A 26878-nucleotide genomic window follows, 5' to 3' on the forward strand; every position below is an offset into this window, starting at 1 on the left:
CTAATACAAATTCTTTTTCAATGTGTCCGATGTTGAGATCTTAGAGAAGAAGCGCTGAAAGTGTGCCTATACGGAGGTATGAAATCTCTTAGACAAGTTTTTGTTTTTGTTTTTGTTTTTCTTTTACGGAGTAATATTATTATTTTTGGGCACAAAATACTTCATTTCTGGCGTTTATCAATTGTTAGATTAGAGATTAATTTTAGTGTGTATATTTATATAATTGCATTATTCTTTCTTTACGCAATAGTTCAAGTCTAATTAATGTCAATTTAATTTGTCTGTCTGGGGGAGATTTGAAACTCCAGGGTTGCTTTGAGTTGCTCAATAAGCAGAGAAGATCCTGGAGTTTTTAAGTGTATGTAATCATATAACCACAAGTATTTCAAGGTCCATTTGACTCTTTGCTGAGATTTGTGGGCAATTGTGTTGTGCATTCCAAACTCTAGCTAAGTCCATTTTAATTACCCAGTCATTGCAGTTAGGAAATTGTAATTGTAATCCGTTCTTAAGGATAAGAAACCTAATCTCTAAATACTTGGAGAGTCAGAGAAATGGACTGAGTTGTTTCTGCAGTTTGATACTTTGATTGGTGGGGTTGTAAGTAATTTTAGATGTTAGGTGAGATATGGGGATAAATTATAATCCATTCTTTGAGATATTCAGTACTTTCAATTTCCAGCTTCTTGCAATTACCAATGATTAATTATAAATTTATAATGCACTCCCTTTTCAGTAGAACTAATAATTCTCCTATTTTTGTAATAATTACACATTTTTGTTGCTATGTGTAAACCAATTACAGCTAGATTAAATGTGCTGTGTTATATTAGACTATAAGGGTAATCGGAGCTGTTGACATGTGTGCACTAATTACAGCTAGATGAATGTGATGCCAGTTTTTGCCAAATGTTGGAAAAATAGACTATTGCTTTTTCTCTGCTCCAAGCTTTTATTTTTACCTGATAAATGATACGGATTATATGTTATACATGATTGAAACAAATGGAAGAATGTTGTAATGTTATCTTTCTCTTCTTTCCAAAATCTATCAATTTACAATAAGGATAAAAGTCTCACCTGATTGACGGAAACAGGGAAAAAAAAATATTTAGAAAAGGTGATACCGGGTTAATGATCTCCAAATATTTTAACTTTGTGTGGTGAGGGTGGGTAAGGTTTTGGATCCTTTAGTAGTCATATAACATTTTTAATATGTGTTGCAAAAAATCAGTGATATCTTGGGCTACACTAAATCAGTGAAGGAACTTTTTTGGTGGCTGGAGCATCTGCAAGATGAAAAGATAACCAGGGGTTTGTGGCAAACATCCCCCTTCTTCTGTCTGCTTTGGACCTTTGGTTAGTTTGAAATTGTAAACTGATACATGAATAACATGATTGCATGGGCTTAATAAGTTGATTCCTAAACTATCCTGATTGTAAATCTTTTGTAACTTTTCCAACTATCATGTAGGTGCTTTTCTCGGTTAGAATAACTACTCTTATGAGAAAGAAAGAATGAAAATACAAATTTGAAATACAAACTGCAGGGACCAAGGTTCTAGGTTTGGATAACAGTATAACTCCTGTTATGATTGAACCATGTGACCAACTACCATTTGGCTATTAGAGATTCAAACCTGATAATCTGATATGCAAATTGATTTTGGAAATTAGGTAATTTTGCTTCAATTTGCGAGTTTCTGAAATTTTCCCTACTTTGGGTGCAAATTAGGCTACCTCAAACTCAGCTTTAACCAACTTAATTAGCTAAGGCCTCATTGGCTTCTAGTTGTTCTATTTGGATTCCTAGAATCACTAACATCCACAATACAATATTGGTCTTGAGTTGTTGACCAATTCATCATAGTGCTTTATCTCCTTGCTTGTTTTCTGCTGAGGTAAGTTTTTGAAATACTCTATTTTAAAAAATATATAATTGTGTCTGTGTGCGTGCACCTGTGTGTGTGTGTGTGTGTAACTGTGTATATATATATATATATATATATATATATATATATATATATATATATATATATATATATATATATATATAAAGTGAATATTATTATTAGAAGAATATTTCTTCTTGCTATTTGCTCCTTTCACCCAAAAGTGAATGAAACAATTTGACAGGGTTAGCAGATAAGGGGTAAAATCTAATAAGTTTTAACTTGTTGGAACAGTTTGAATATTCAGAATACATGAACAAGTTGTGAATACACAAAAATATAACAGTGGGAGTATGTGGAAAAGGTATAATTTAGGTGAAAAACATCATATGAATTAGTACTTTCACTAACAGATTGCAATTCTTGGATCCTAATCTCTACTATTTTCAGAAATCATCATTCATTTGGGAAAAATGGATGTGGAAAACTGAAAACCATTTCTTTATTATGGGTGCAGGGACTATTTTACTCTTTTCTTTTTATCTTTTACACTTCTTGTTGATCATCTTCATTATCTTATCAGCTTGAATTGTTGCAGGTGTCCACTGTTTTACTTCTTTTGTTATTGCTGGATCCAAATGACATTAGTAGATGAATGATGAAGCGTTTCGTTTATATTAATGATGATGATCTATCACAAAATATTTTTTGTGACAACCGCATATCTAATCGAAAATATACCTTATGGAATTTTCTTCCAAAGAACTTGTGGGAACAATTCAGGTAAATATGGCTTGTCTCTCGCCATTTCTCTTGGAGTTCACAACTCCCTCAGCTGTATTATATCATTTAGTTCCCTTTTCTGTACTTGTAAATATCTTAATGTGAGAGTTGGAATACGTGATCATTATTTAGAAGCCATCATGTATTTTTAGTATTTGTAATATCCTTTGTATTTTATAATATCTTTTATGTTCATATTTTTAGTTGCTATAGTAGGCATTATAGATAAATATTTGGAACCCTAACCTTGTTATGGCGAGGGCTCATTCATTCTACATTCTAAATTCTCTTTCTAATAGTGAGTGTTGTTTCCTTTTCCAGTCGGTTTATGAACCAATACTTTTTGTTGATTGCTTGCCTTCAACTGTGGTCACTCATTACACCAGTAAATCCAGCTAGCACATGGGGTCCCCTTATTTTTATATTTGCAGTCTCAGCAACAAAAGAGGCATGGGATGATTACAATAGATCTCTCTCAGACAAGAAAGCAAATGAGAAAGAAGTTTGGGTTGTACGGCAAGGCATTAGAAAACATGTATGAGTAAATGTTTCATATCATCTATTCCTTCCTGCTTTTGTCATTTTCATCTTTCTCACATCTCTCATAATTGTTGAAATATAGCTTTCCAGTCATTTTTATTTTAAAATATGTATCTGGTAATTCCATATAGTGCGATTATCTCAATCAAAGTTTTTTGACAAACAGTTGTTTCCTTGTAATGGGAAATAGTGCTATAGTCTTCTTTTTGATCTACTGTTTCATATTTTATGTTTCTCCCCCTGCCAGATCATGTATCTCTTCTCAAACTTTTTGTTTCTATTTTCTGTATCGGTAAAAATGAAATGATACATGGATTATCCTACTACTAAAGAATGATGATCAATTGTCCTTTTACCTAAATCAGTACTGATTACTATAGCCGTGATCCAAATTCATAATAGATACAGTAATTTATGAAACTACAATCTTAAGTTTTATCTTAATATAGCAGTAGAGATGATAGCTTAGTCAATGATACTGTCTCCTTCTACATTGCTATGTTTCAAGCATTGCCTTGAGTCTCTTGATATTTATTTGGTATTGGATGGTAGTCTTGGCATTTATGATTATGATACTTCTATTTTGATAAAATTGACTTTCAATTGATTTCCAAATCTTTGGAGTTTGATCATTGTTCACTTGCAAGTTGCTTGCTATACTTTGTTCTTTATAGAATTATTCTTTTTGATTGTTTCTTTAATATGTATACTTTACCTTTCATCTTGTTGTATCTTTCTGATGTTGAATTTCCATTTTCTGATCTATTGTGCATGGTAGATTCAAGCTCAAGACATTCATGTTGGTAACATAGTGTGGCTTCGTGAGAATGATGAAGTCCCTTGTGATCTTATCTTAATTGGTACTTCTGATCCACAGGGTCTGTGTTATGTGGAGGTAAAAATTATTGTAATTATTACATATATATATATATATATATATATATATATATATATATATATATATGATGTTTTATTACATGGAACTTATCTTGGACTAAACATTCTCTTTACTACTACTTTTATTCCAGTTGCATTTGCTTAACAACTTATACATTAAAAAAGAAATAAAAGGGATAAGGGTCAACTAGGCCCTTGAACTTTCATGGAAAATGAAATTAAGCCATTTAACTACCAAAACTTCAAATAGGCCCTCAAATTGCAAAAGATGTGCAATTAAACCCATTTTACGAGGTATTGTAGGTAACCAACTAACCATCAAGTAATAGTTTGTGGATGGCACTTCATATATTTTTTTTAATCATGGATTTGGACACCAAATAATGTATTTATTACTAATTTGGATACCAAATCATATTTTAATTTTATACGGAGTAATTATTATTATTCGTCCAAAGCTAACATAAATAAATTAAAATTTAAAAATAAAAATTACCCCTTAAAATTTTTTTATTAAAAAATTATTTACTAATATTAATTAAAATGAAAAGTAAATTAAAAAATAAAAACATTAATGGTTTACAAAAGAGTGAATTTTAATTTCCTTCTACGTTGAATTTGGGCGAAGGAAGCATTCTTCGTCCAAATTTGACAAGGTGTATTTTTAAAAATTAATTTCTTATTCTTAAAATTTTTTATATTATTCATAGCAGCTTTGTATGAATAATAATAATAATAATAATAATTATTATTATTATTATAATTATAATTATAAACATATGAATTTGTATAAATTCAGAAATAAATATAATGATTTGTTGTCCAAATCAGTCAAAAAAAATATAAATGAAGTGGCATTCACGTAATAAGTAATACTCTTTCTAAAGATTTTAAATGTTCTGTCTTTTGAGAAGCTGCCGTATGCAAAATTATTAAACTTGATTTACTTTGCTAGCAGCAATACTTGTGTACTTGCATTGTGTAAACTGATTTGGGATGGTTTATTATTATTATTATTATTTTTAAATAAATTGGGAAATCCAAGGAATGCCCTGTTTTGATGAGGACTACTTGCAATATGTCATGGCACAGAAATTCATTTTCAGAAGCATCCAAAACCAGCTTATTTGAGCCTGCCTTCTTGAATGTAATAGTATATTATAACAAAATTTAAAGTAGTGGCTACTTTGTAATTTTCTAATGTCTTATGAAATTGTGATTTCAAAGAAAATCTTAATGCTCTAGTTCCTCTATATTTTGCATCATGGATGGCATTTCTGCAGTCAACACTGAAAAGATTGGGAACTTAAATTTGAGAAATCTCCATTGGAATGGTGATCTTCCCAAGTGTTGACCTTAACTCCATGTACATTGTCCAAAAGAAAACGTCTGACTCTTCTTTTAAAATCCTTGTGTAAAACAGACTGCATAAGATTTCCTAGACTGTCTGTAAAGTCATATCTAAAGTGTGGCCCCAATGCTGTACTACAACAGATCCCATTTGGAGGTTCTTCCTGCAAATGCCTTCCAATGGAGCCTTCTTCTTCTTCTTCTATTGGAATTTCTAAAATTTAATAACTCCACGTGCTTTGTAGACATCTGCCCTTGATGGTGAAACTGATCTGAAGACAAGGGCAGTAGCTCCTGCTTGTATGGGTATTGATTCTGAGTTATTGCATAAAATCAAGGTAAGTTAGTTATACTCTTAACTTTTCGGAAGGTATTCATTAATGTTTGAGAAGCTCAGCCACTTGATATATGTATTTAGTTACCTATTTGCACTTTTCTTTTGTAGGGTGTGATTGAGTGCCCCAATCCTGATAAAGATATCAGAAGATTTGATGCAAATATGAGACTGTTTCCTCCATTTCTTGATAATGATGTGTGCCCCTTGACCATAAAAAATACAATACTTCAGTCATGCTACTTGAGGAACACAGAGTGGGCTTGTGGAGTTGCAGTTTATACAGGCACGTGTCAGTTTCGGAGTTTATAAGTTATTGCTATAATGCTATGTTAAACTGTTAATAATAAGTCGTCCACACTGACATGGAATGGAAGTAGGACAATTCTTAAATAGTGGTGTAAGCAAGTCAAACTAGTCGTAAGCTACTTGGGTTTGACTTGATGAATGTTTGAATTTGATTTGGTCACTATTGAGCTAAGTTTGAGCTCGGGTAGTTAGATTAACAAGTTGAGCCGAATTCAAGCTTCTTAATACTCGGCTCAAGTAGCTTGCGAGTCTAATTGAGCTTTTTATATTTTATATATAATATAAATATAATATTATAAATTTAGTCTGATGGTATTCGATCTAGACTTTTAAAGTCTATTAGTATTTGATTCGGGCTTTTAAAGAGTCTTTAAAACTTTTAAAGAGTTTTTAAAAGTCTACTGGTATTCAAAAACTTATAAAAACTTTTATAGACTCCATCAAATTAGGATTTCTGTAGACTTTTAGTTGAAAATTGAAATCTAACCCTCCAACCCCAGACTTCTCAACTTTCTCTACTTGAATCAGACAAACTTTCCAAAATTTAGGATACATTTTATAACTTTCATAAAATACTCATATATTTTGATTTTATTTATTTTTAATGTTCATATATACTTGTAAAAAATCATTGTTTATTTTTGCTATGAACAACCTATTTGTAGCAATTTTGTGCTACGAACATGCTGCTGTTCCGCCTGTTCGTACTTCGTAGCAAAAATTCGTTGCTGCGAACAACAGCTTGTTCGTAACATAAATAATTATGTTGCTAATTGTTTGTAGCAAAATAAATAAAATTTATAATGAAATTAGGTTAAATTACTTTTAACAATTGTGGTTAGGTTAGGTTATAGGTTAGGTTAAATTGTTTTTCAATTTTTTTGCACTTGAATTATTTTTATACAAATATATATATATATATATATATATATATATATATATATATATATATATATATATATATATTTTATACAAAATTATATTGTAATCATATGTGAATTACTAATTATTAATGTCTACTTATTAAATTATAGTTTGATTTTATGTATTTTTTTTAAGTTGATTTTTTTTTTTTTCAAATTATTACAAAAAAGAATATAATTAAAGATTTTTTAGTGCTTCACATGCATTCTATAGTAGTTGTTAAAAGCTAGAAAGGGTTCTTGTATTTTATCTAACTTCAAGTTACAAGTCTATATATAGGTCTACAAGAGTAAACAATAATAAATAAAGAAACTACTCATCTCCCCAAGGCTTTAATTACTAAGGCTAGTGAGCTGCCCAAGACTTTTAATATTCCAACACTCCCCCTCAAGTTGGAGCGTATAAATCAAAAGCTCCCAGCTTGCTACAAATGTATTCAATCCTAGGTCCACGGAGAGATTTGGTGAGAACATCAGCAAGTTGATTATTTGACCCAACAAATGTGGTAACAATGTTTCCGGATGCGACCTTCTCTCGTATAAAGTGGCAATCAACCTCAATATGTTTAGTCCTTTCATGGTAGACAGGATTAGACGCAATGTGGAGCGCTGCCTGATTATCACAAATTAATTTCATAGGACCATGCTTATAGAAATTGAGTTCTGTAAGAAGTTGTTTAACCCAAATTAGCTCACATATTCCAAGTGCCATTGCTCGGTATTCAGCTTCTGCGCTTGAGCGTGCAACCACATCTTGTTTCTTACTTTTCCAAGAGACAAGATTACCTCCAAATAGAATACAATATCCTGATGTTGATCTCCTATCCCAAGGACATCCAGCCCAATCTGCATCTGTATAGCCAACAATTTCTGTATGTCCATGATCTTTATAGAGTAACCCTGTACCTGGAGACCTTTTCACATATCTCAATATTCTGACGGCTGCATCCCAATGACTTTGACATGGCTCTTGCAAAAATTGGCTAACTACACTTACAGCAAAGGAGATGTCTGGTCGAGTGATAGTCAAGTACAATAGCTTGCCAACTAATCTCCGATACTTACTTGGATTGGATAGGAGCTCCCCCTGTCTTGGAAGAAGTTTGACATTTGGATCCATGGGTGTGTCAATTGGTTTGCAATTTGTCATTCCTGTTTCTTCAAGAATATCCAAAACATATTTTCGTTGAGTCACATAGATACCTTGTTTGGATTGAGCAACTTCAATACCAAGAAAATACTTCAATTTTCCAAGATCCTTTGTCTCGAAATGTTGAAACAAATGTTTCTTAAGCTGATTTATTCCTTCACTATCATTCCCTGTAATGACAATATCATCAACATAAACCACAAGATATATACTTTTTCCAAGTAGATGTTTATAGAAAACAGAATGGTCAGCCTTGCTTTGAATCATGCCAAATTGTTGGATTACATCTCTAAATCTCCCAAACCAGGCACGTGGAGATTGCTTCAACCCATAGAGAGAGCGCTTAAGACGACAAACAAGATTAGCTCCTGTCTTAGCCACAAATCCAGGTGGCTGCTCCATATACACTTCCTCATTCAGATCCCCATGTAAGAAGGCATTCTTTATATCCAACTGATATAGTGGCCAGTGATGGTTGGCTGCCATTGAGAGTAAGAGGCGGATAGAAGTGATCTTGGCCACCGGTGAGAAAGTATCCGTGTAGTCAATGCCAAAAACCTGTGTGTATCCTTTAGCCACAAGTCGAGCTTTGAGTCTATCAACTTGTCCATCTGGACCAATCTTCACATTATACACCCATCTACAACCAACCACAATTTTACCAGGAGGTAAAGGTACTAACTCCCAAGTCCCGGAAGAATGTAGTGCTTTCATTTCATCAACCATTGCTTGAGTCCACCCTGGATTAGTTAATGCCTCCTTGACATTGTTTGGAACAAAAGCAGTTGACAAACTAGCAATGAAGGCACAATATGATGGAGACAGACGTTTTTGTGAAAGGAAATTATAGATAGGGTAAGGATTTCGAGTGGATCTTTTACCTACCCGACTGGCAATGGGAGAGTCTGTCGTGGTGTTTTGGGCAGCATCATTGGGTAACAATGATGTAGAACATGACTCAACTGGATATCTATCCTCTTGGGAATCTTGACGATTGCGTCGTTGGTAGGTGTACAACAACGGTGGAATATGTCCTTCCTCTTGAATGGTTGGAGTTGGAATAGTTCTTTCAGGAATAGGTATGGTCCTTTCAGGAACAGTGGGAGATATAGGTTCTGAGAAAGTAGGAACAGGGAGAATTTCTGTGATTTCAATGGGTTCCCCTAGGAAATTAGACTCAACGGAGGTGGAAGAGAAAAAAGGTGTTGTTTCAAAAAAGGTAACATCGGAAGAGGTATAAAACCGGTGTGTTCTAGGACAGTAACACTTAAAGCCTTTTTGGAGGCGAGAATACCCAAGGAAAACACATTTTATTGCCTTGGCATCAAGTTTATCACGCCCTGGAGAAGTATTATGAACAAAGCAAGTACACCCAAAGATTCGCAATGGAAGCTTATGGAGAGGTTCCTGTGGACGTAAGATATGAAGAGGAATTTTTCCTTGCAAAACAGAGGAAGGCATCCGATTTATGAGATAGCAAGAGTGAAGTATAGCATGCCCCCAAAAATTCTTAGGTACCTTGTTATGAATAAGCAAAGTACGAGCTGTTTCAACAAGATGACGAATTTTTCGTTCAGCAACTCCATTCTGTTGAGGAGTTCTAGCACATGATGATTCATGAAGTATTCCATTTGAGGAAAAGAAAGAAGTGAAAGGGTCAGAAAAATATTCTCTTGCATTATCACTGCGTAAGATTTTGAGAGATGCCCCAAATTGATTCACAATTTCATTGTAGAATTTTTGAAACACATCAAATAATTCAAAACGGTTCTTCATTAGAAAAACCCAAGTGCATCGAGAGAAATCATCAATGAAGACAACAAAATATGAGAAACCCAAAGTGGATGAAACTCGACACGGTCCCCAAACATCAGAGTGAACTAAAGAAAATGGGGTATTGGCCCTCTTATTCACTCTACTAGGATATGAAGCTCTTGAGTGCTTCCCAAGCTGACATGATTCACACTCTATGGTTTTTAAATTCGACAATCCAGGAACCAGTTGTTTTAATTTATTGAGGTCAGGATGTCCTAAACGACAATGGTTAAGAAGGGGTGAAATAGAAGCCGAGCAAGCTGTTTTGGTATTGGCGGAACATGAAAGATGGTATAGACCTCGTGATTCATATCCTACACCAATTGTCCCTTTTGTTTGACGGTTCTGAATAACCACCGAATCAGAAGAAAAGGTGACAAGGCAATTAAGTGAGTGAGTAAGTTGATTAACTGAAATCAAATTGAAATGGCAACCAGGAATGTAAAGGACATTGGATAAAGACAAAGAATGAATGGTGACTTTTCCAATTCCTATAGCTTTTCCTTTTGATCCATCACCAAATGTGACATCGGGAAGAGAATCTGAGAACTCAATATTAGAGAAAAATGAGAGATTACCAGAAATGTGATCAGTGGCTCCAGAATCAAGAATCCAAGATGAATCAGATTTTAATGCAAGAGCAGTATGAGACAAGTTGGTCCTGGCAACTTTCAGCATACTGTTTAAACTTTCATGTTTTGCCATAGCTTTCAGAAAAATATGAGAAAATCACCATATAATCGCAGACAAGGGACGAACTGATTTGGAAAATTTTGTCGGAAAAGGGATGATGAACAGTCACCACTGTTCATTGGCTGTAGGTGTTTGAGAGAAATTTCAGTCCCCAAAAAGAGGCTCTGATACCATGTTAAAAGCTAGAAAGGGTTCTTGTATTTTATCTAACTTCACGTTACAAGTCTATATATAGGTCTACAAGAGTAAACAATAATAAATAAAGAAACTACTCATCTCCCCAAGGCTTTAATTACTAAGGCTTGTGAGCTGCCCATTTAATTACTAAGGCTAGTGAGCTGCCCAAGACTTTTAATATTCCAACAGTAGTTACAAATGGGAGACTCTCACCAAGAAAAGAGTAAAGGAAAAAATGAAGTTGTTGGGAGTTATGCATTGTGGACACCGGAAGAGAGTAACAAGGTGCTACAACTTATGGTTGATGCGGTAAAAAAATGGATGACGTGATAGTAGTGGAGGTTTAAGCAAGTTAACTGTGGAAAAAAAATACTTTCGGTTCTTAATGAAAAGTTTGGGTGTCAAAAGATGGTATGCACAATACCAAAGTTGATTGAAATGGTTTAAGAATTGTTTTAAGTTTTAACAAATTTTTTTGAGCTTATGCGTTATAATTCTGGATTTGGTTGGTATGCAATTATAAATAATGTATCAATAGAACTATAGAAGTTTTGAAAAGTTTTTAAGGGTGTATTCAATTTGGAGTTTTATTGACTTCTGTAGATTTTTTAATATGAAAAAGTTTTTAAAAGTTTGACATATAGACTTTTATAAATATCTAAGAGAGATTTTATGAAAGTCATTTAAAATTAATCACTTTAAAAGTCTATATAAATCTTGATGAATACACCTCCCTAGTGTTTGATTTTTCAATCCTGTTTGTTATAGAAGTGCTTATTCTATAAATATTCTATTCAAGACTGGAAATTTTTGGGCATATATGTGCACATAGGGAATTATGAAACTCTTAAATTATGGTCCTCTGAATTTATTATGGCATTTACCACTTGCGACTTTAATGACAGTACTACCTCTAGTATTTAGTGAAGTTGCTGAGAAATCTTCATTCCATTTTCTTAACTGTTTTTAGTGGTGGATTATGCAATTTATTTGTATTTCTTTCTCAATCCTGAAGATTTTCTTCTTTCCATCTATATCTACTTCAGGAAATGAAACAAAACTGGGGATGAGCAGGGGTCTACCTGAACCCAAGCTTACAGCAGTTGATGCTATGATTGACAAATTGACGGGAGCAATATTCATTTTTCAAATTGTTGTTGTCATGGTTTTGGGCATAGCTGGGAATGTGTGGAAAGATACTGAAGCGAGGAAGGTTTATGTCTTTTGCAACATGTTACTTCTATTTTTCCTCTTATGAGATGCAGCATGCAGACTAAGTTACTGCATGTATTTATTTCTGCATTCCACCTTAACTTTTTATATGGCATGAAAATTCAATATAAACCATGCATAATAATAGTCTGCTAGCTAAGGAATTTGGCTGAAAACTTTTTACATATGTGTTAGTTAAACTTTGAGTTTATTGATCATATTATGTTTTTCTTCATTTTTTGTGTGAGGTTTTGTTTCTTCAGTTGCTTTTCTTTCTGTGCTTTGCTTCATGAAGAAATCAAATAATGTTATGTGGACAGAATAAGGTATATTTGTTAGGACAAAAAAGAAGAAGAAAGAAACGATCTTGCCACTTTGCTATATCAAAATGCAACTCTACGTCTCTACCTGTCCTGCACAAGAAGCAAAAATTTGGCATAAGATTTTATGGCAAGAGCTATGTGCCCTGAAATGCTGCCCTTTTAGTGTGGCAGCTTTTGTTGTTATATTTTTGTTTCTGGGTAGAGTAGTTTTTAGTTTTGTGAATGACTGAGTTGTCTATTGTCGTTAATGGAAAAATAAATGTAATTTCAATTAGTTAATGATGTACATTCTTTACTATACTTCTGATTATGCCCTACACATTTTATGTCTTGTAGCAATGGTATGCCAAGTATCCAGATGAAGGTCCATGGTACGAGTTATTGGTCATCCCACTTCGTTTTGAGCTTCTTTGTTCCATCATGATACCCATTTCAATAAAGGTTGGCCTTAAAGTCTGCTTTTCTCAGTATTGTATCTATGAGCTAATGAAGTTTTCATTTTGTGTTTGTAATGATTCCTTTTCTTTGGCAGATTGCTAAAATTACTATCTAAATGAAGTAAAACTGCTATATTATACTCTAATAGATAAGTTCTATGTGCAAGCTTACTGCAGCATTTCTAAGTTCTAACCAACCTTATGTTTTTATGATGATATTTCCAAAAAATCTGCATCAGTTGGGTTCTTGCCTTATAATTTGAACTAGGAATCTATGAGAGCTAGTGGTTTTGTTGGCTTAAACATTATCTTATAAATCTTTATTTACATTTTAAAAAAATATAATAATAAGAGATGCAATTGCAAACACAGTTCTAGGACTTTTATTCTAAAGAGTACTAAATTTGATTTATAATTAGATGACAAAAGCTGTTTTTGTATGAGATTGACATCTCGTTTCAGAAGCCATGTAATATCTTTTAAGCCTGCAATTACTGTTATTCAACAGCTTCAACTATTTTCTTTTTCTTGGTGTGGCAGGTATCTCTAGATCTTGTGAAAAGCTTGTATGCAAAATTCATTGACTGGGACACTGAGATGGTTGATTTGGAAACTGGGACAGCATCGAAAGCAACAAAGTAATAAACATTGACCACCAAGATTCTTAGCATATTATTTAAATTAGAGTACTCTGTTTGTGTTGATGTTCACATGCATTTAAATTTTATTTTAATTTATTTTTGTTTGCTTGTAATTGACAGCACAGCAATTAGTGAGGACTTGGGACAAGTAGAATACATTTTGACTGACAAAACAGGGACACTCACTGAAAATAAAATGATTTTTAAAAGATGTTTTGTTAATGGAAGTTTCTATGGCAGTGAGAATGGAGATGCTGTAAAAGGTAAGATTTGACTTTCTTTGTTTTAGTTTATCTCCCCTTTCCATGATTCCTATTAGGATCTTTTATTTATTTATTTATTTTTTTTTTTGAATTGTTTTATCATTGATACATGTGATTATATATTACTTTGGTATTATTTAAATCCATGACCTTTGTTCCAATTCATTTATAAGAGCTGACCACATTTTGATCTTAGAATACTTGCTCAAGAAATCTCATCATAATAGGGCTTTACAAATAATATGGATCTGACATGCTAGATTGTTGCAGAGTTGCAGTTATGCTTTTGTTAGATTTCCTGCTACATCTTTCTGTCTACATTAAACTTCTTACCATGTTCTTCTTATGGGAGTCAAGTCCAAGCAATGAATCCAAGGACCGAGTAAAAACACAGGCAGTAGAGAGCCAACATCATATTTGAGACTACCAAAGTCCTGAGAGGAAGAGAAAAGGGGAATTTGCATGTTTGGTGTACTTGAGTTGCACCTTTGATGCATTTAATGAAATTTGACACAAAAAAATAAGGAGGCTAGAGATATCTCCATCTGGTAGAACAATAACATGCCTGTATAGGGTGCTGGAGTTTGTTTTTTGTATAGTTTCTTTTTTAAGTTGGTAGTGCACCGTCTTCAATATTTAAGTACCCTTACTTCTAGAAGGGCCACCAATTAATAGAATATGAAAACATATTTAAAAATCTTTATAACGTTCCAATATTCCATATCCCTAGCAAAATGAAAGAGTCGAATTCTCTTCTGTCACATCAGTTTCACTCATCTAAAAAAAATCCTCAGTTCTACTCCCAAAATCAGTTCATGTCTAATAAACAATGTCATGCTTTTCTTCTATGCTGCTTAGCTTGATCCTTCCTGGGCATCACATTAAATATGCAATTAGTGCTCACACAAAGCAGTAATTCCAAAAGTTTCTTCCTTTTGCCAGACAAATGAGTTTTTTTTTTTTTTTTTTTTTTTTTGTTTTTGTTTTTTTGTTTTTGTTTTTGTTTTTTGTTTTTTTTGTTTTGTTTTTTTTTTTTTTGTTTTTGTTTTTGTTTTTTTTTTTGTTTTGTTTTTTTTCTTTTGTTTTGTTTTGTTTTGTTTTTGTTTTTGTTTTTTGTAGTTACACGATAATGCTTATACCTGGCGAATTTGGTTGACTTTATTAGCTAGATGGAGGATTAGTTTAGGCGAGTATATTGAGTTTGTGGTTTGTTGGGTGAGGTTGGTCATGTGTTAACTAAACTTCAGATTTGTTGGGTGAGGTTCCAGTTTGTGCACCAGTTTATTGGCTGGCCTAGTGACAATAAATGCATCCATATGCAACTTGATTGTACCTTATTGTGCCAGTGAGTAAAATTGTAAAAACTTAAAAACTCAACTCAATTAAGCCTTGTTCTTAGTTATGGCCAACTATATGGACTCTATTTCTCCATTCATTTTTTTAAGAAGAAAAAAATCCATTGCCTGCCCTTGCATTATATATATATATATATATATATATATATATATATATATATATATATATATATATATATATATATATATATTATTAGCTCCAATCCATTAAGTTTGGTCCACTTCTCCCTCTCCTATCATTTAGTACTAGTATTGCCATGTTACACTCTCTTAGGTGAACTATTTGGCATGTCTGCCATCTTATATGATTTTTCTAAACTCTTGTCCTTACTTTTATGCCTTGCTTCAACAAAACTCATTTTGTATTCTCCTCTTCTTTATTTAATTTTAATATTTAATTGATCACCACTCATCCATGATAGCATTCTCATTCAGTTGCAACTATCTTATGGACAATTTACTTGATGAATACTTATACTTTTCTTTAACCTATATCAGAATTTTGTAAGCACATAAAATTTTGTTCTCAGTTCTTTACATTATTATCATGCAACCTTAATGGAAGTTTACATATCCAAGAAGATGGAAAATGAAATAATCTCTATCATTTGTTTCATAGAATTTAATGAAAGTCTTTTGCTTATGCAGATTCAAAACTGCTTAATGCTATTGCCTCTGGTTCTCCTGATATTATCCAATTTTTGACTGTTATGGCAATATGCAACACAGTGGTTCCTGTACAAAGGTAATTGAGTCAATTTACATGTCAAAAGGAAATGGTTAAAAGTCCCGTGAGTTGGCACATATTAACTGTGATGATGCTTGTCTTGTTGCTGGACTCTGTTGGGCAGACTGTTATTTTCCAGTTCAAGGTTCCTTGAAAGTGTCTTCATGCATTAATTCTGTCTTCTTTATGGCTGTTTACAGCAAGGCTGGACCAATCTCATATAAGGCACAATCACAAGATGAAGAAGCCCTTGTGCATGCTGCTGCTCGCTTAAAAATGATTTTTCTCAATAGGAATGGACCTGTTCTTGGTATGAACAATTTCAGTATGTCTATTATAATTTATAACAAGCTTGGAAGGGAAATCACATGATAGGCTGATAGCTTTCCCTCTTTCCTATACTGCAAAATGAGTTCGAAGTTTAGAAATTTCCTTCTTTTTCTTGGTTGTGCAGAAATCAAGTTTAATGGTTCAATAATTCAGTATGAAGTATTGGACACTCTTGAATTCACTTCTGACAGGAAGAGAATGTCTGTGGTGGTCAAAAACTCTCAAACTGGAAAAATATTCCTCCTCTCCAAAGGAGCAGATGAGGCAATTCTTCCGTGTGCATATGCTGGTAATAATTCCTTGCTAAACTATTGTTTCACTGTTTACCATTGAAGGAAAAAGATAAAAGAAGGTGTTAATGCCATATAGGGTCCTCCTAGTATAATGATTTTACCACGTTTAGTCGTAAACTTTCAAATTGACCACCCGTGGTCCTTCGACTTTCAAATTGTTACCATTTGTGGTCCAAGTTAACCATCCATGGTCCTTCAACTTTCAAAATTTAACCTGTCGTGGTCCTCTTGGAAGGATCATGGGTGGTTAAAATTTGATAGTTGAAGGACCATGAGTGGTTAACTTGGACCACTGATGGGTGGTTAAAATTTGATAGTTGAAGGACCATGAGTGGTTAACTTGGACCACTGATGGTAACAATTTGAAAGTTGAAGGACCACAGGTGGTCAATTTGAAAGTTTAGGACTAAACGTGGCAAAACCACTATACTTGGAGGACCCAGATGGTATTAACTAATAAAAGAAGTAACAAAAATTTGTTATGAAAGTTTATATGAATTGCTACAATCATCTATTATTATTTAATCAAAAGCTTATATTAGAAACCACATTGTTGATGCTGGATGGTAGTACTAGTGCCTAACTAGTTATAGTTCTCTCACTTCTCTGTGGATCTACCAAATCTGGTTTTTTGACGTGTTCCTACTCTATACATGCTAAACAGCAAAGGTTTATGTATAGAAGAAAAAATTCCTTTGATATGTAGAATATGCAGTACATAGTCTGTATTTATAGAGAAAGGTATAACCTCTCTATCAAGTTCCTATGAATCAGGAATTCCTAATATTGAGGAATCAGCACAGTTCCTAAGAATCGGTGATCATCTAATAGAGTTAACTCATTAGTCAAGCCAATGACGCAGTTTTATACTAGATTAGTCAAGCCAGTGACATCTACAAAGTTAAGGATACCATGGTAGCATGGTCCATCATATTCTTAAAGTATGTTGGACCCCTTTTTCTACATATGACCTTTTTTTTTTTTTTTTTTTTTTTTCTTGTTGCTAGATAGTTTTCTCTAAGTAAAAGCCCCTAATCTTTCAATACTGTGCCATTATTTATTTGCATGCAGTTTTAGAGTTTGAACTATTGCAGAGCATTGCTGCCTTTTTTTTTTCAGTGTAAATTATTTTATTTTTATGGTAAAATTCGATGCCTTGGTACTGATTTGATGAATTTTTATGCATCATTGCTTAAAAGTTCAGTTTTAGTGCATGAATACAAGTTAAATGATTGGCATCAGTATCTTTGCTTGTATTTTCTGAAAATGATATATGTCAGGACAACAAACAAGAACGTTCACTGAGGCTGTAGAACAATATTCTCAGCTAGGTCTGCGAACTTTATGCTTGGCTTGGCGTGGGCTTGAGGAAGATGAGTATCATGAATGGTCCTTGATGTTTAAAGAGGCTAATAGTACATTGGTGGACAGAGAGGTTCGAAATTAATGTAGAAATAATTATTACCTTACAACACTTTCCATCCTCATCCCTTCAATAAGACGAATTATTATCCTTTTTATGCCTAATGTGTAGTTTTATTACTCCGTATTATATTTTGTCTGACACTTGTCTATAATGTTTTTATGTTTTTGAAGTGGAGAGTGGCTGAAGTCTGCCAGAGACTAGAGCATGACTTAGAGATTCTTGGAGTTGCTGCAATTGAAGATAGACTCCAAGTAAGACTTTTGATATCCTAATCTTTTCATTTTCACTTCTAAGCATTATTTGGTAATTCTGAATATAACTTTCTAATGCAATTCTTAGGACAAGGGTATTCCGTTTGATTTCTTGATGATATCCCATTACTTTACATCCAATTAAATTGTTTGCCTATCAGGATGCTGTCCCTGAAACTATTGAGACACTCAGGAAAGCGGGAATATACTTTTGGATGTTGACTGGTGACAAGCAGAACACTGCTATACAGATTGCTCGTTCCTGCAATTTAGTTTCTCCAGGTAGCTCTCTTTCCTATTTACATCTGTCGGACTCCTTTGACAATGTAGAGGGACTCTTTCTCTACTGTTTCTCGAAATGTTCTGCCTGTTCACTTCTAGTTTAAGAAATTAGGATAATAACTTATGGGAATGTTACGAAAGTAAAGAGAAGATTTCTGAATATGCTGTCTATTAGAAAAGAGAATACACAACCCTATAAATACATGCTAGAAGACTTCTAATAAAGAAACAAGGTTCCATATGACTACCTACTCTAATCTCTATAAATTTCCAAACTGCCTTTTATATATATATATATATATATATATATATATATATATATATATATATATATATATATATATACACTCCCCCACAAGTTGGCACCAAGGGTAAAGATTAACACGAACACCATCACAGCAACATAAGCACTCTAGGATGGATGACTTCAAAAGAGATTGCGCTATGCCAGACGGCCCTTCCTTGGGAATAAAGACGAAGGCACCAAGAACGGAGCTGAACACAATCCTTGGGAATAAAGACGAAGACACCAGGGACGAAGCTGGACACGATCTTGGTAATGAACACACCTAGGACGGAATTGAACATGAACCTCGGGAATGAAGATGAACACACCAAGGATAGAGTTGAACATGAACAACCTCCCGATAACACAACATAAACACTTTAGGACATGCCAACAAAGCCTTCATTGGAGCGGTAGAGGCGAAAAGGGAGCAAAGAATGCAGTAGAGTCCATAGTAATAAAGATAAACCCGAAGTAACGAGATGAAGATAACTAGGAAAACAAAGTAAAATAAGTAAAATAGAACACCGTTTGATTGTAGATAGTCACACTCCCCCTTACTTGAGACATGGGAAATAATCAAAGACCTTTATAATAGTGCTGAAACTGAAGGCCCATGGGATAAGGCATACCGGAGATAAAGAAAACACAGTTATACCAAAACACAAACACCATGGGGAGAAGTTCAGCAACAAATCCAAAAAGGAAACTTCAAATTTCACCCAAAAAGTCCAAAAATGGCAAGAGAATCTGCCTCAAGGGATGTTTGACCGACGTTGACCGTTGACCGGCAAAGTTGACCGGCGTTGATCGTTGTCCGACGACGTTGACCGGCAGAGATGAGGAAACTGAGAACACTACCAGATGCGTCTCTTCAAGACGAAGCCAATGGTGGCAGCGGTGTCTTGATCGGAGATCTGGCCGGAAAACAGCAGAGATTTCCGGAGACGGCGGTGGCGCGTGAGATGGCGTACGGAGACCGGATTTCACCCTAAAGCTTGCGACGAGGTTCCTAGTCGGCTTGTGGTGTTGGTTTGAGAGAAAAACTACTAGGCAAGCGACGGAACGAAGAAGATAGTCCGCAGTGGCGGCGGCGCGCGGCGGAAGCGGGAAGAGATGGTTTATTTAGGGTTTAGACTCTGATACCATGTTGAAATTGAGGGATTGAAAGGCCTCGCGGGTGGAGAATAACCACCCCCCGCCAGTTAGGGGGAAGCAAAATATGTGAGAACCAAAGAGAAGATAATAGAAAGAGTATATTATTATGAAAGATTACAATAGATTGTATCTCTATGTGTGTCCTCTATGCCTCTATAGGACTCTATATATATACTAAACAAGATACTAAATTACCCTAATAGGAATAGGAAACTAAGCCACCCTACTAGGAGTTTCCTAATATTCAACAAACACAAACAAAAAATTGATTTTATAAAACTTTCTAGTTTCTACCAAAAGGAAAAGGAACAAAATTATAGGATAGAGGGAGTATTATTTATTTGGCTAATTGGCTCTTTGTTTTTGGCATTTTTGTTTACAATCATCAATAGATCGTTAATCACATTACTAAATGAGAGTAGACAACAGATGTTAGTACTGGAGACTCCTATGCCTAATTTCTTCATTTGCCAGTTAATATATGCCTGACATGTTTTGTCCTCTGTGTGTGTGATCATTTATTTTTTCTTTTTTCCCCTGGTTTGCATATTTGCAGAACCTAGAGGCCAACTTCTACCGATTAATGGAAAAACTGCGGATGAAGTGTGTAATAGCCTAGAGAGAGTACTGCTGACAGTGAGAATAACAAACTCCGAGCCCAGAGTATGTTTCTCTTATAGTCTTATGTAGTACACCGTAGCTTATTTTCTTGGGTTATTGCAATGAGGTTTTAAGTCATATTTTTGAGAATTGTATATTCAAAAGTCTAACAACAATTTCGGATGAATACTGCTCATATATTAACGTTATCTATATGCTTGACTTGACTATAGAGTTGAAGAATCCACACATAATTGACTTTGTGAAAAACTCCAGTAGTGATTTCTAATGATAATTTTCAGATTCTGTACTTTAAAAGAATGGTTGCTCAATTGAAAAGGCTAATTAAGCCTTAAACACTTCCTTAATGTAAGAATCCTGTAACATTATAAATTTATTAAGCTTTTTTTTCTTATGTATTTGATGTGAATCCCTTAAGAAATACCTACTTCCTTCTTTCCAACATTGACCATATCAATTTCAAACCAATCACCTTTCAATTGTTGCATCTTCCATCTTTGCTGTTACCAGTCTGTATTTGTTAGAACTTAGAAGTCCTTAAAACAAATTTTTAAAAATAAAGGTACAGAATTATATAGGCATAGCAAATGGAGCTAGTTATGTGCTAAATCTCTTGTGGACTGTCTACTGATCTGGATGCCATGAAAAGTTAGGTAAACCTTAAAGGACTTTCTGTGTTTATTTTGACCAAGAGAAAAATCTGACTTTCTGTGCATTCTTGGTGGGACATATTCAAGTTGATTGCAAAAGTAAGATTTAGCTGCTACTAAGAATTTGATGGCATGCCCTACAAATGAACTCTTTGCAAATTATCACTCTTGATCATGAATTTTGACAATGTCTTATGGGATTCGAGATTCTTCCAACCGTAAGCCTTGTCCGCAAAGTTGCTAAAATTAGTTTCCTTGTCTAATTAAAGAGTTTTTTTAAAATATACTTTCAATTTTTATTTTTTAAAGTACTTTTGTTGCAGTTATTATAGAAGGCTGTTCTATACCCCTGACAATGGATGACTAACATTTTACTATGGTAGGATGTAGCATTTGTCATTGATGGTTGGGCTCTTGAAATTGCCCTTAAGCATCACCGAAAAGCTTTCACAGAACTTGCCATACTCTCAAAGACAGCTATATGTTGCCGTGTTACTCCATCTCAAAAAGCTCAGGTATTCTTGTTGGCTTGAATAATTTTATAATTTATTTATTGCATTATATTACTATTGTGTGGAGAAGCGAAAAAAAATTCCAATTAATCATTTTGATAAGTAAAGGAGATGCAAACGCTATATATAATGTGTGTGTGTGTCTGTGTTTGTGTATTAGGATGGAACTATGAAGATCCATGGTTTGTATTTGGAGCCCCTATACCACAACTCAAGCATTTAACATTGATGATTTTGTACTGTTGTTTTAATGATGAAATGATTCATTGCAGAGAATTATTATACTTTATTACAGACTAAATTTAGCCTTTAAAGCTACAAAAAGGACATATGCTTCATAATGCCAGTTACCTAGTTCTGAAAGTCACATGCTCTGAAGCTGTAGTTGAATCAGAAATGCTTGATTTTTCCATAACCCAAAGCAATTGGAAGGCTATACCGTATACCTTGTACAATAAGCAATTCTGTGCCATTGTACACTCATTTTTGTTGGAAGTGGTCATATTTCCTTTTTTGGCTTCATAGGGTAATACTTTTCTCGAATAAAACATCATTAAAAATCAATTTTAAATTTAAACATGTTAGGAGCTTGGAGCCTTGGACCTTTTTTATTTATTTATTTTATTAATGTTGTTTTTGTTGCGTGCAAATTATTTTTTAAAGTCACCTTGCTCTTTACTCAGGGGCGTATTGTCTCTAAACAAAATGTACATAAAACTTTCTAATTTTAAAACCTTGTAAACCAAAATTCACCAGCTCACCAGTGAACCCAGAGGAGGGCTTACTCCTTATCTGTTTTTCTGGCTAGATATTAGTTCTGCTTTTCTGATAAAACTATATATTCACCAGCTGTGTTATCTGCTTTGCTTTACTTATATTTATTTAGTTTATTTAATATAAACATCTGATTTTCTGATAAATGGGTCTGAATTATATTTTATTCTTTTTCCAGCTTGTGGAACTACTAAAATCTTGTGAGTATAGAACACTGGCAATAGGGGATGGTGGAAATGATGTGAGGATGATCCAACAAGCTGATATTGGTGTTGGCATAAGTGGGAGAGAAGGACTACAGGCTGCTAGGGCAGCTGACTATAGTATTGCAAGTGAGACCTCTGTTTTATTCATTCAAGTTCTGGTTCCCTCACCCAGAAGTTTGTTATAAATTGTTCAAGTCTGTTTCAATGGAAAAGGAATTTACAATGTGATATTAATATATTATTCTATGTTCTTGTTGAAATTGAGGGATTGAAAGGTTTGGCATGCCAGTTAGCCGGAAGCAAAGTATGTGAGAAACCAAAGAAAGAGAGAACTTACAATAATAGATGGCAATAAATTGTTTGTGTGTGTGAACAAATAGTGATCCTATATTTATACAAACATTGGGCTATAGGAAACCAAGTCTACTCCTACTAGGAATAGGACTAGGGTTTCTACTGTTCAATAGTTCTCTTTATGCTACTAGAAGGTTATTTTTAAATTAATTATGTCTGACAATTAGAGTGATTTGTAATATAAAAACCTTTATTCTGGGATTTGCCAATATATATAATGATATATTTTCATTGATGACTTGTTGGATATATATTGTTATAAAAAGAATTGTCTGGGAAATGGTCTTTCTAGTTCTCTTACTCACAGGGATGGTAACTTCATGAACCAATGAGGTTTTGGACTTTTAATAAGATGTAGAGTTGACATGTTTCTAGATTTAGCAGTTCGTAAACTGTACCCACATATCTGAAGTGACTTGAAAATGGTATGCAGTTAAGTGACCGGTAAATATCTTCTGAAATAAGTTGTTATGATATAACTTGTTTGACTTCTGGTGGTAACTGGCAAATATGTTCTTGAACAAGTTGATGCAGTATAAAGTGTTTGATTATTGAATAACTATATATATGCATACTATACAGCTTGCTTTGGCATATATTGGGCAATTGAATAAATATATATGTTTAAACTAGAGAAGGTTATTGTAATGCGTGATTTTTTGCTTTTGAATGCATTAATATATTTATCATATTGCAGAGTTCCTGTTTATCTAAAATTCTAACAGCTGACTCTGTTTTGATATTATTCTTGACATGCAGAATTTCGGTTTCTGAAACGACTAATACTCATCCATGGACGGTACTCTTATAACCGGACTGCATTTCTTTCCCAGTATTCCTTCTACAAATCCCTTCTGATTTGTTTCATTCAAATTTTGTAAGTTCATTTCTTCTGTTTTCTTTCATGTTGAATTGGGGCTCATGACATTAAATTTGCTAACCTTACAATCTTCCAGTTTCTCATTCATTTCAGGTGTCTCTGGAACTAGCCTTTTCAATTCTGTCAGTTTGATGGCTTATAATGTGTTCTACACAAGTGTTCCGGTTCTAGTCAGTGTTCTTGACAAAGATCTCAGTGAAAGAACTGTAATGCAGCATCCTCAAATACTGTTCTACTGCCAAGCTGGAAGGTATGAAATTTTAAACTTTGAGTGATTTTCTTCTATATTAATTTTGTTATTGTCCATCTGTGGATTGGTCCTTAGCAGGATTTACAATTAAAATATGATCTTAAATCAGGCTTCTCAACCCTAGCACATTTGCTGGATGGTTTGGTCGATCTCTCTTTCATGTAAGTTCTATTTACTTTCTAACTTCTCAGGTTTCTCTGTAATTCAGAATGTAAAGTTAAATGGGCTTTTCATATTTCTGTCTAAACAACGAAAGTATTTTCCATTCACAGTGCTGTAATGTTCATGTCTTCTTGGAGCAGTGTCATGTAATGAATTTAAGTTCTGCCATTTCTTTTCTTATCATACTCTCTTCCTCTTCCTCTTCCTCTTTCTTCTTTTCTCCTCTCTTCTAGCTTACAGTAGATTTTCCAGTTTCACCACCAGAAGTCCAGAACCACCAATTATGTCATAAGGAATTAGAAAAAAATGGTGAATATGCATTGTTTTTCAGCTATCTTGTAAGGTTGCCCCAGTTGAAAACTTATGAATCAAGCCCTTTTCATCCATGTTAATGCCAACCCTCTGAAGGACAGGGAACCTTTCTAATGAGGTCCTAATTTAGTTGGTTAATCAATGTTGAAGGTCAAGTAATATCCAACTCAACATAGTATAAACTTGTTTTTAGTCTTGCATATTGTGTGGGAGGTTGGGAGCTGCATGCATGGCTTGTTGGTGTATCTTTGCTTCAATAATTATTAAATTCACATTTCTTTCAAGTAATATCCTGCCAAAGAGGATTAGCTCAGTTGGTACAATTCAAACTTATCATCTAAAAGAATTTAGTGACTATTGCTGCTAGGATTCTCTTGCTGGTAGGTGATGGCATCACCCTGGTTTTGCAATGGGATAACCTCCCCACTTCGTAAACCTTAATGTACCAAATTAAAAAAAACAGATCCAGCCAACATTTATTTTTAGTGTAACAAGATATAATATTTTGATAAATAAAAATTATAATCTTCATATATGTTAAATGGGGTTATGCAATGTAGTTATATCAAACAGTCAAGGTATATTATACTGAATTACAAAAAGTATGGTGGAGAATTGTTACCGTACTTATTTGGAGATGTTTTGCAGGCAATTGTTGTCTTTGTCATTACCATACACTCTTATGCCTTTGAGAAGAGTGAGATGGAGGAGATGTCGATGGTGGCACTTTCCGGATGTATTTGGTTGCAGGCATTTGTTGTTGCAATCGAGACCAAGTAAGTTGCTACATATTCCACTCATAATTTCTTGGACAGTTGGCCCCTCCAAAGAAAACAATTATCCATGATCCTTTAACTGGAAACGGACATCTTCAATTCATCATCAATTTAACTCATTAAACACTTCTCATTGAGTTTGATTAGATAAGGAAAGGTATTTATTTTTGGTGTGAACTGACTGCTATGATATATGATTCTTATGATAAATTATTTCTCTTGTCCCTTCAGTGTAAAAAAAAAAAAAAAAAAAAAAAAAAAAAAAAAAAAAAAACTGACCCAAGCTATTTATTTCGGAACACATTTGTTTGCAGACAAAGTAGCTTAAGTTGGCTGAATTTCGGAAACTTACCTTCTTCTTGATGTATACAGTTCCTTCACAGTATTGCAACATATTGCCATATGGGGAAACCTCATTGCATTTTATATTATCAACTCGGTTCTAAGTGCCTTACCATCATCTGGGATGTACACAATCATGTTCCGGCTCTGGAGACAGCAATCTTACTGGATCACCATCTTTGTAAGTATCGTCTTCCATTTATTCTTTCAAATAAGGTCTCTCGACTCTGGACATCACATTTCAACAGCATATTACTTAACCAAGTTGAAAGTTTTTGTTCTTGCACTGCTAAATATAATAGTTTCTTATGAGCTATGAATGCTTTAATCTTTACTCTTGGATTGATTTTACTTTGGCAAACATGCATACTGGTTCTACTTTATGGTAAACATAACATGTACAGCTTGAAAATAATGTTACTCATTTAACTTTGGATTTGATCCAAAGTTGAGAGAATGATCATGCCGGATATAGCAAATTAATATTTTATCCTCCAAAAAACCAATCCATATTTCAATGTCAATAGAGGGATTATGTACCTACAAAAACCAGATTTTATTACTGAACTCTTCTCTGTGAGAATAGAAATCCAAAGATAATTCTGCACTATATTAATGATGTTCGGTCCATTGGCAAAGAGTTTTGTGTTTCTCAGCTAATTTGTTGTGCCCCACAATTTCAGCTTATAGTTGCAGCTGGAATGGGTCCAATACTAGCCCTGAAGTACTTCAGATACACATACAGATCAAGTAAAATCAATATACTGCAGCAGGCTGAGCGTTTGGGAGGGCCAATCATGTCCTTGGGACCCGTAGAGCCTCAGTCTAGATCCATGGAGAAAGATATGGTTCCTTTATCAATTTCTCAGTCCAAAATCAGAAGCCCCGTGCACGAGCCCCTTCTTGCAGACTCTCCAAACGCAACAAGACGTTCTTTTGGACAGGCCACACCATTCGACTTCTTTCAGTCACAATCCCGGTTATCTTCAAACTATACAAGAAACTCTAAGGACAAATGATAATTGATACCCCATTCTGAAGAAGGGTTTCTTTATTTATCAAACATTTACACATCAATACCATACCATACCGTAGGGGGTCAAGATGTTGAGTCGCTTTTTGGACAATCGGCACATACAAGTGTCCCTATACACTTGTAGGCTAATCTAATTATACTGTTTAGATTTTTTTT

The 26878-nt window shown here is 34.0% G+C and overlaps 1 protein-coding gene across 5 annotated transcripts; it reads left to right on the top strand.

Annotated features, from left to right (window-relative positions):
• On the top strand, positions 1-26878 carry LOC109151309 (phospholipid-transporting ATPase 2). Of its 5 annotated transcripts, none has more exons than XR_002049284.1 (25): positions 1-76; positions 2491-2675; positions 2997-3210; positions 3994-4110; positions 5708-5800; positions 5908-6082; positions 11910-12076; positions 12735-12839; positions 13376-13473; positions 13597-13739; positions 15743-15839; positions 16022-16131; positions 16276-16440; positions 17725-17879; positions 18041-18121; positions 18283-18403; positions 20404-20510; positions 21502-21633; positions 22583-22736; positions 23724-23841; positions 23938-24094; positions 24204-24255; positions 25217-25344; positions 25717-25867; positions 26370-26437. XR_002049284.1 is itself a non-coding variant. In XM_019299252.1 (25 exons), the coding sequence occupies exons 2-25, from the start codon at positions 2548-2550 to the stop codon at positions 26703-26705; spliced, it is 3321 nt and encodes a 1106-aa protein (XP_019154797.1). In that variant the 5' UTR covers positions 1-76; positions 2491-2547; the 3' UTR covers positions 26706-26878. The 5 variants fall into 5 exon arrangements, 4 of the variants coding, with proteins under 4 accessions (XP_019154797.1, XP_019154800.1, XP_019154798.1 ...); XM_019299252.1 differs by having other exon boundaries at positions 23921-24094; positions 26370-26878; XM_019299253.1 differs by lacking the exon at positions 1-76 and adding an exon at positions 1240-1359 and having other exon boundaries at positions 23921-24094; positions 26370-26878.

This window comes from Ipomoea nil, unplaced genomic scaffold (assembly GCF_001879475.1).
Source record: "Ipomoea nil cultivar Tokyo-kokei standard unplaced genomic scaffold, Asagao_1.1 scaffold2283, whole genome shotgun sequence".
NCBI lineage: Eukaryota > Viridiplantae > Streptophyta > Magnoliopsida > Solanales > Convolvulaceae > Ipomoea > Ipomoea nil.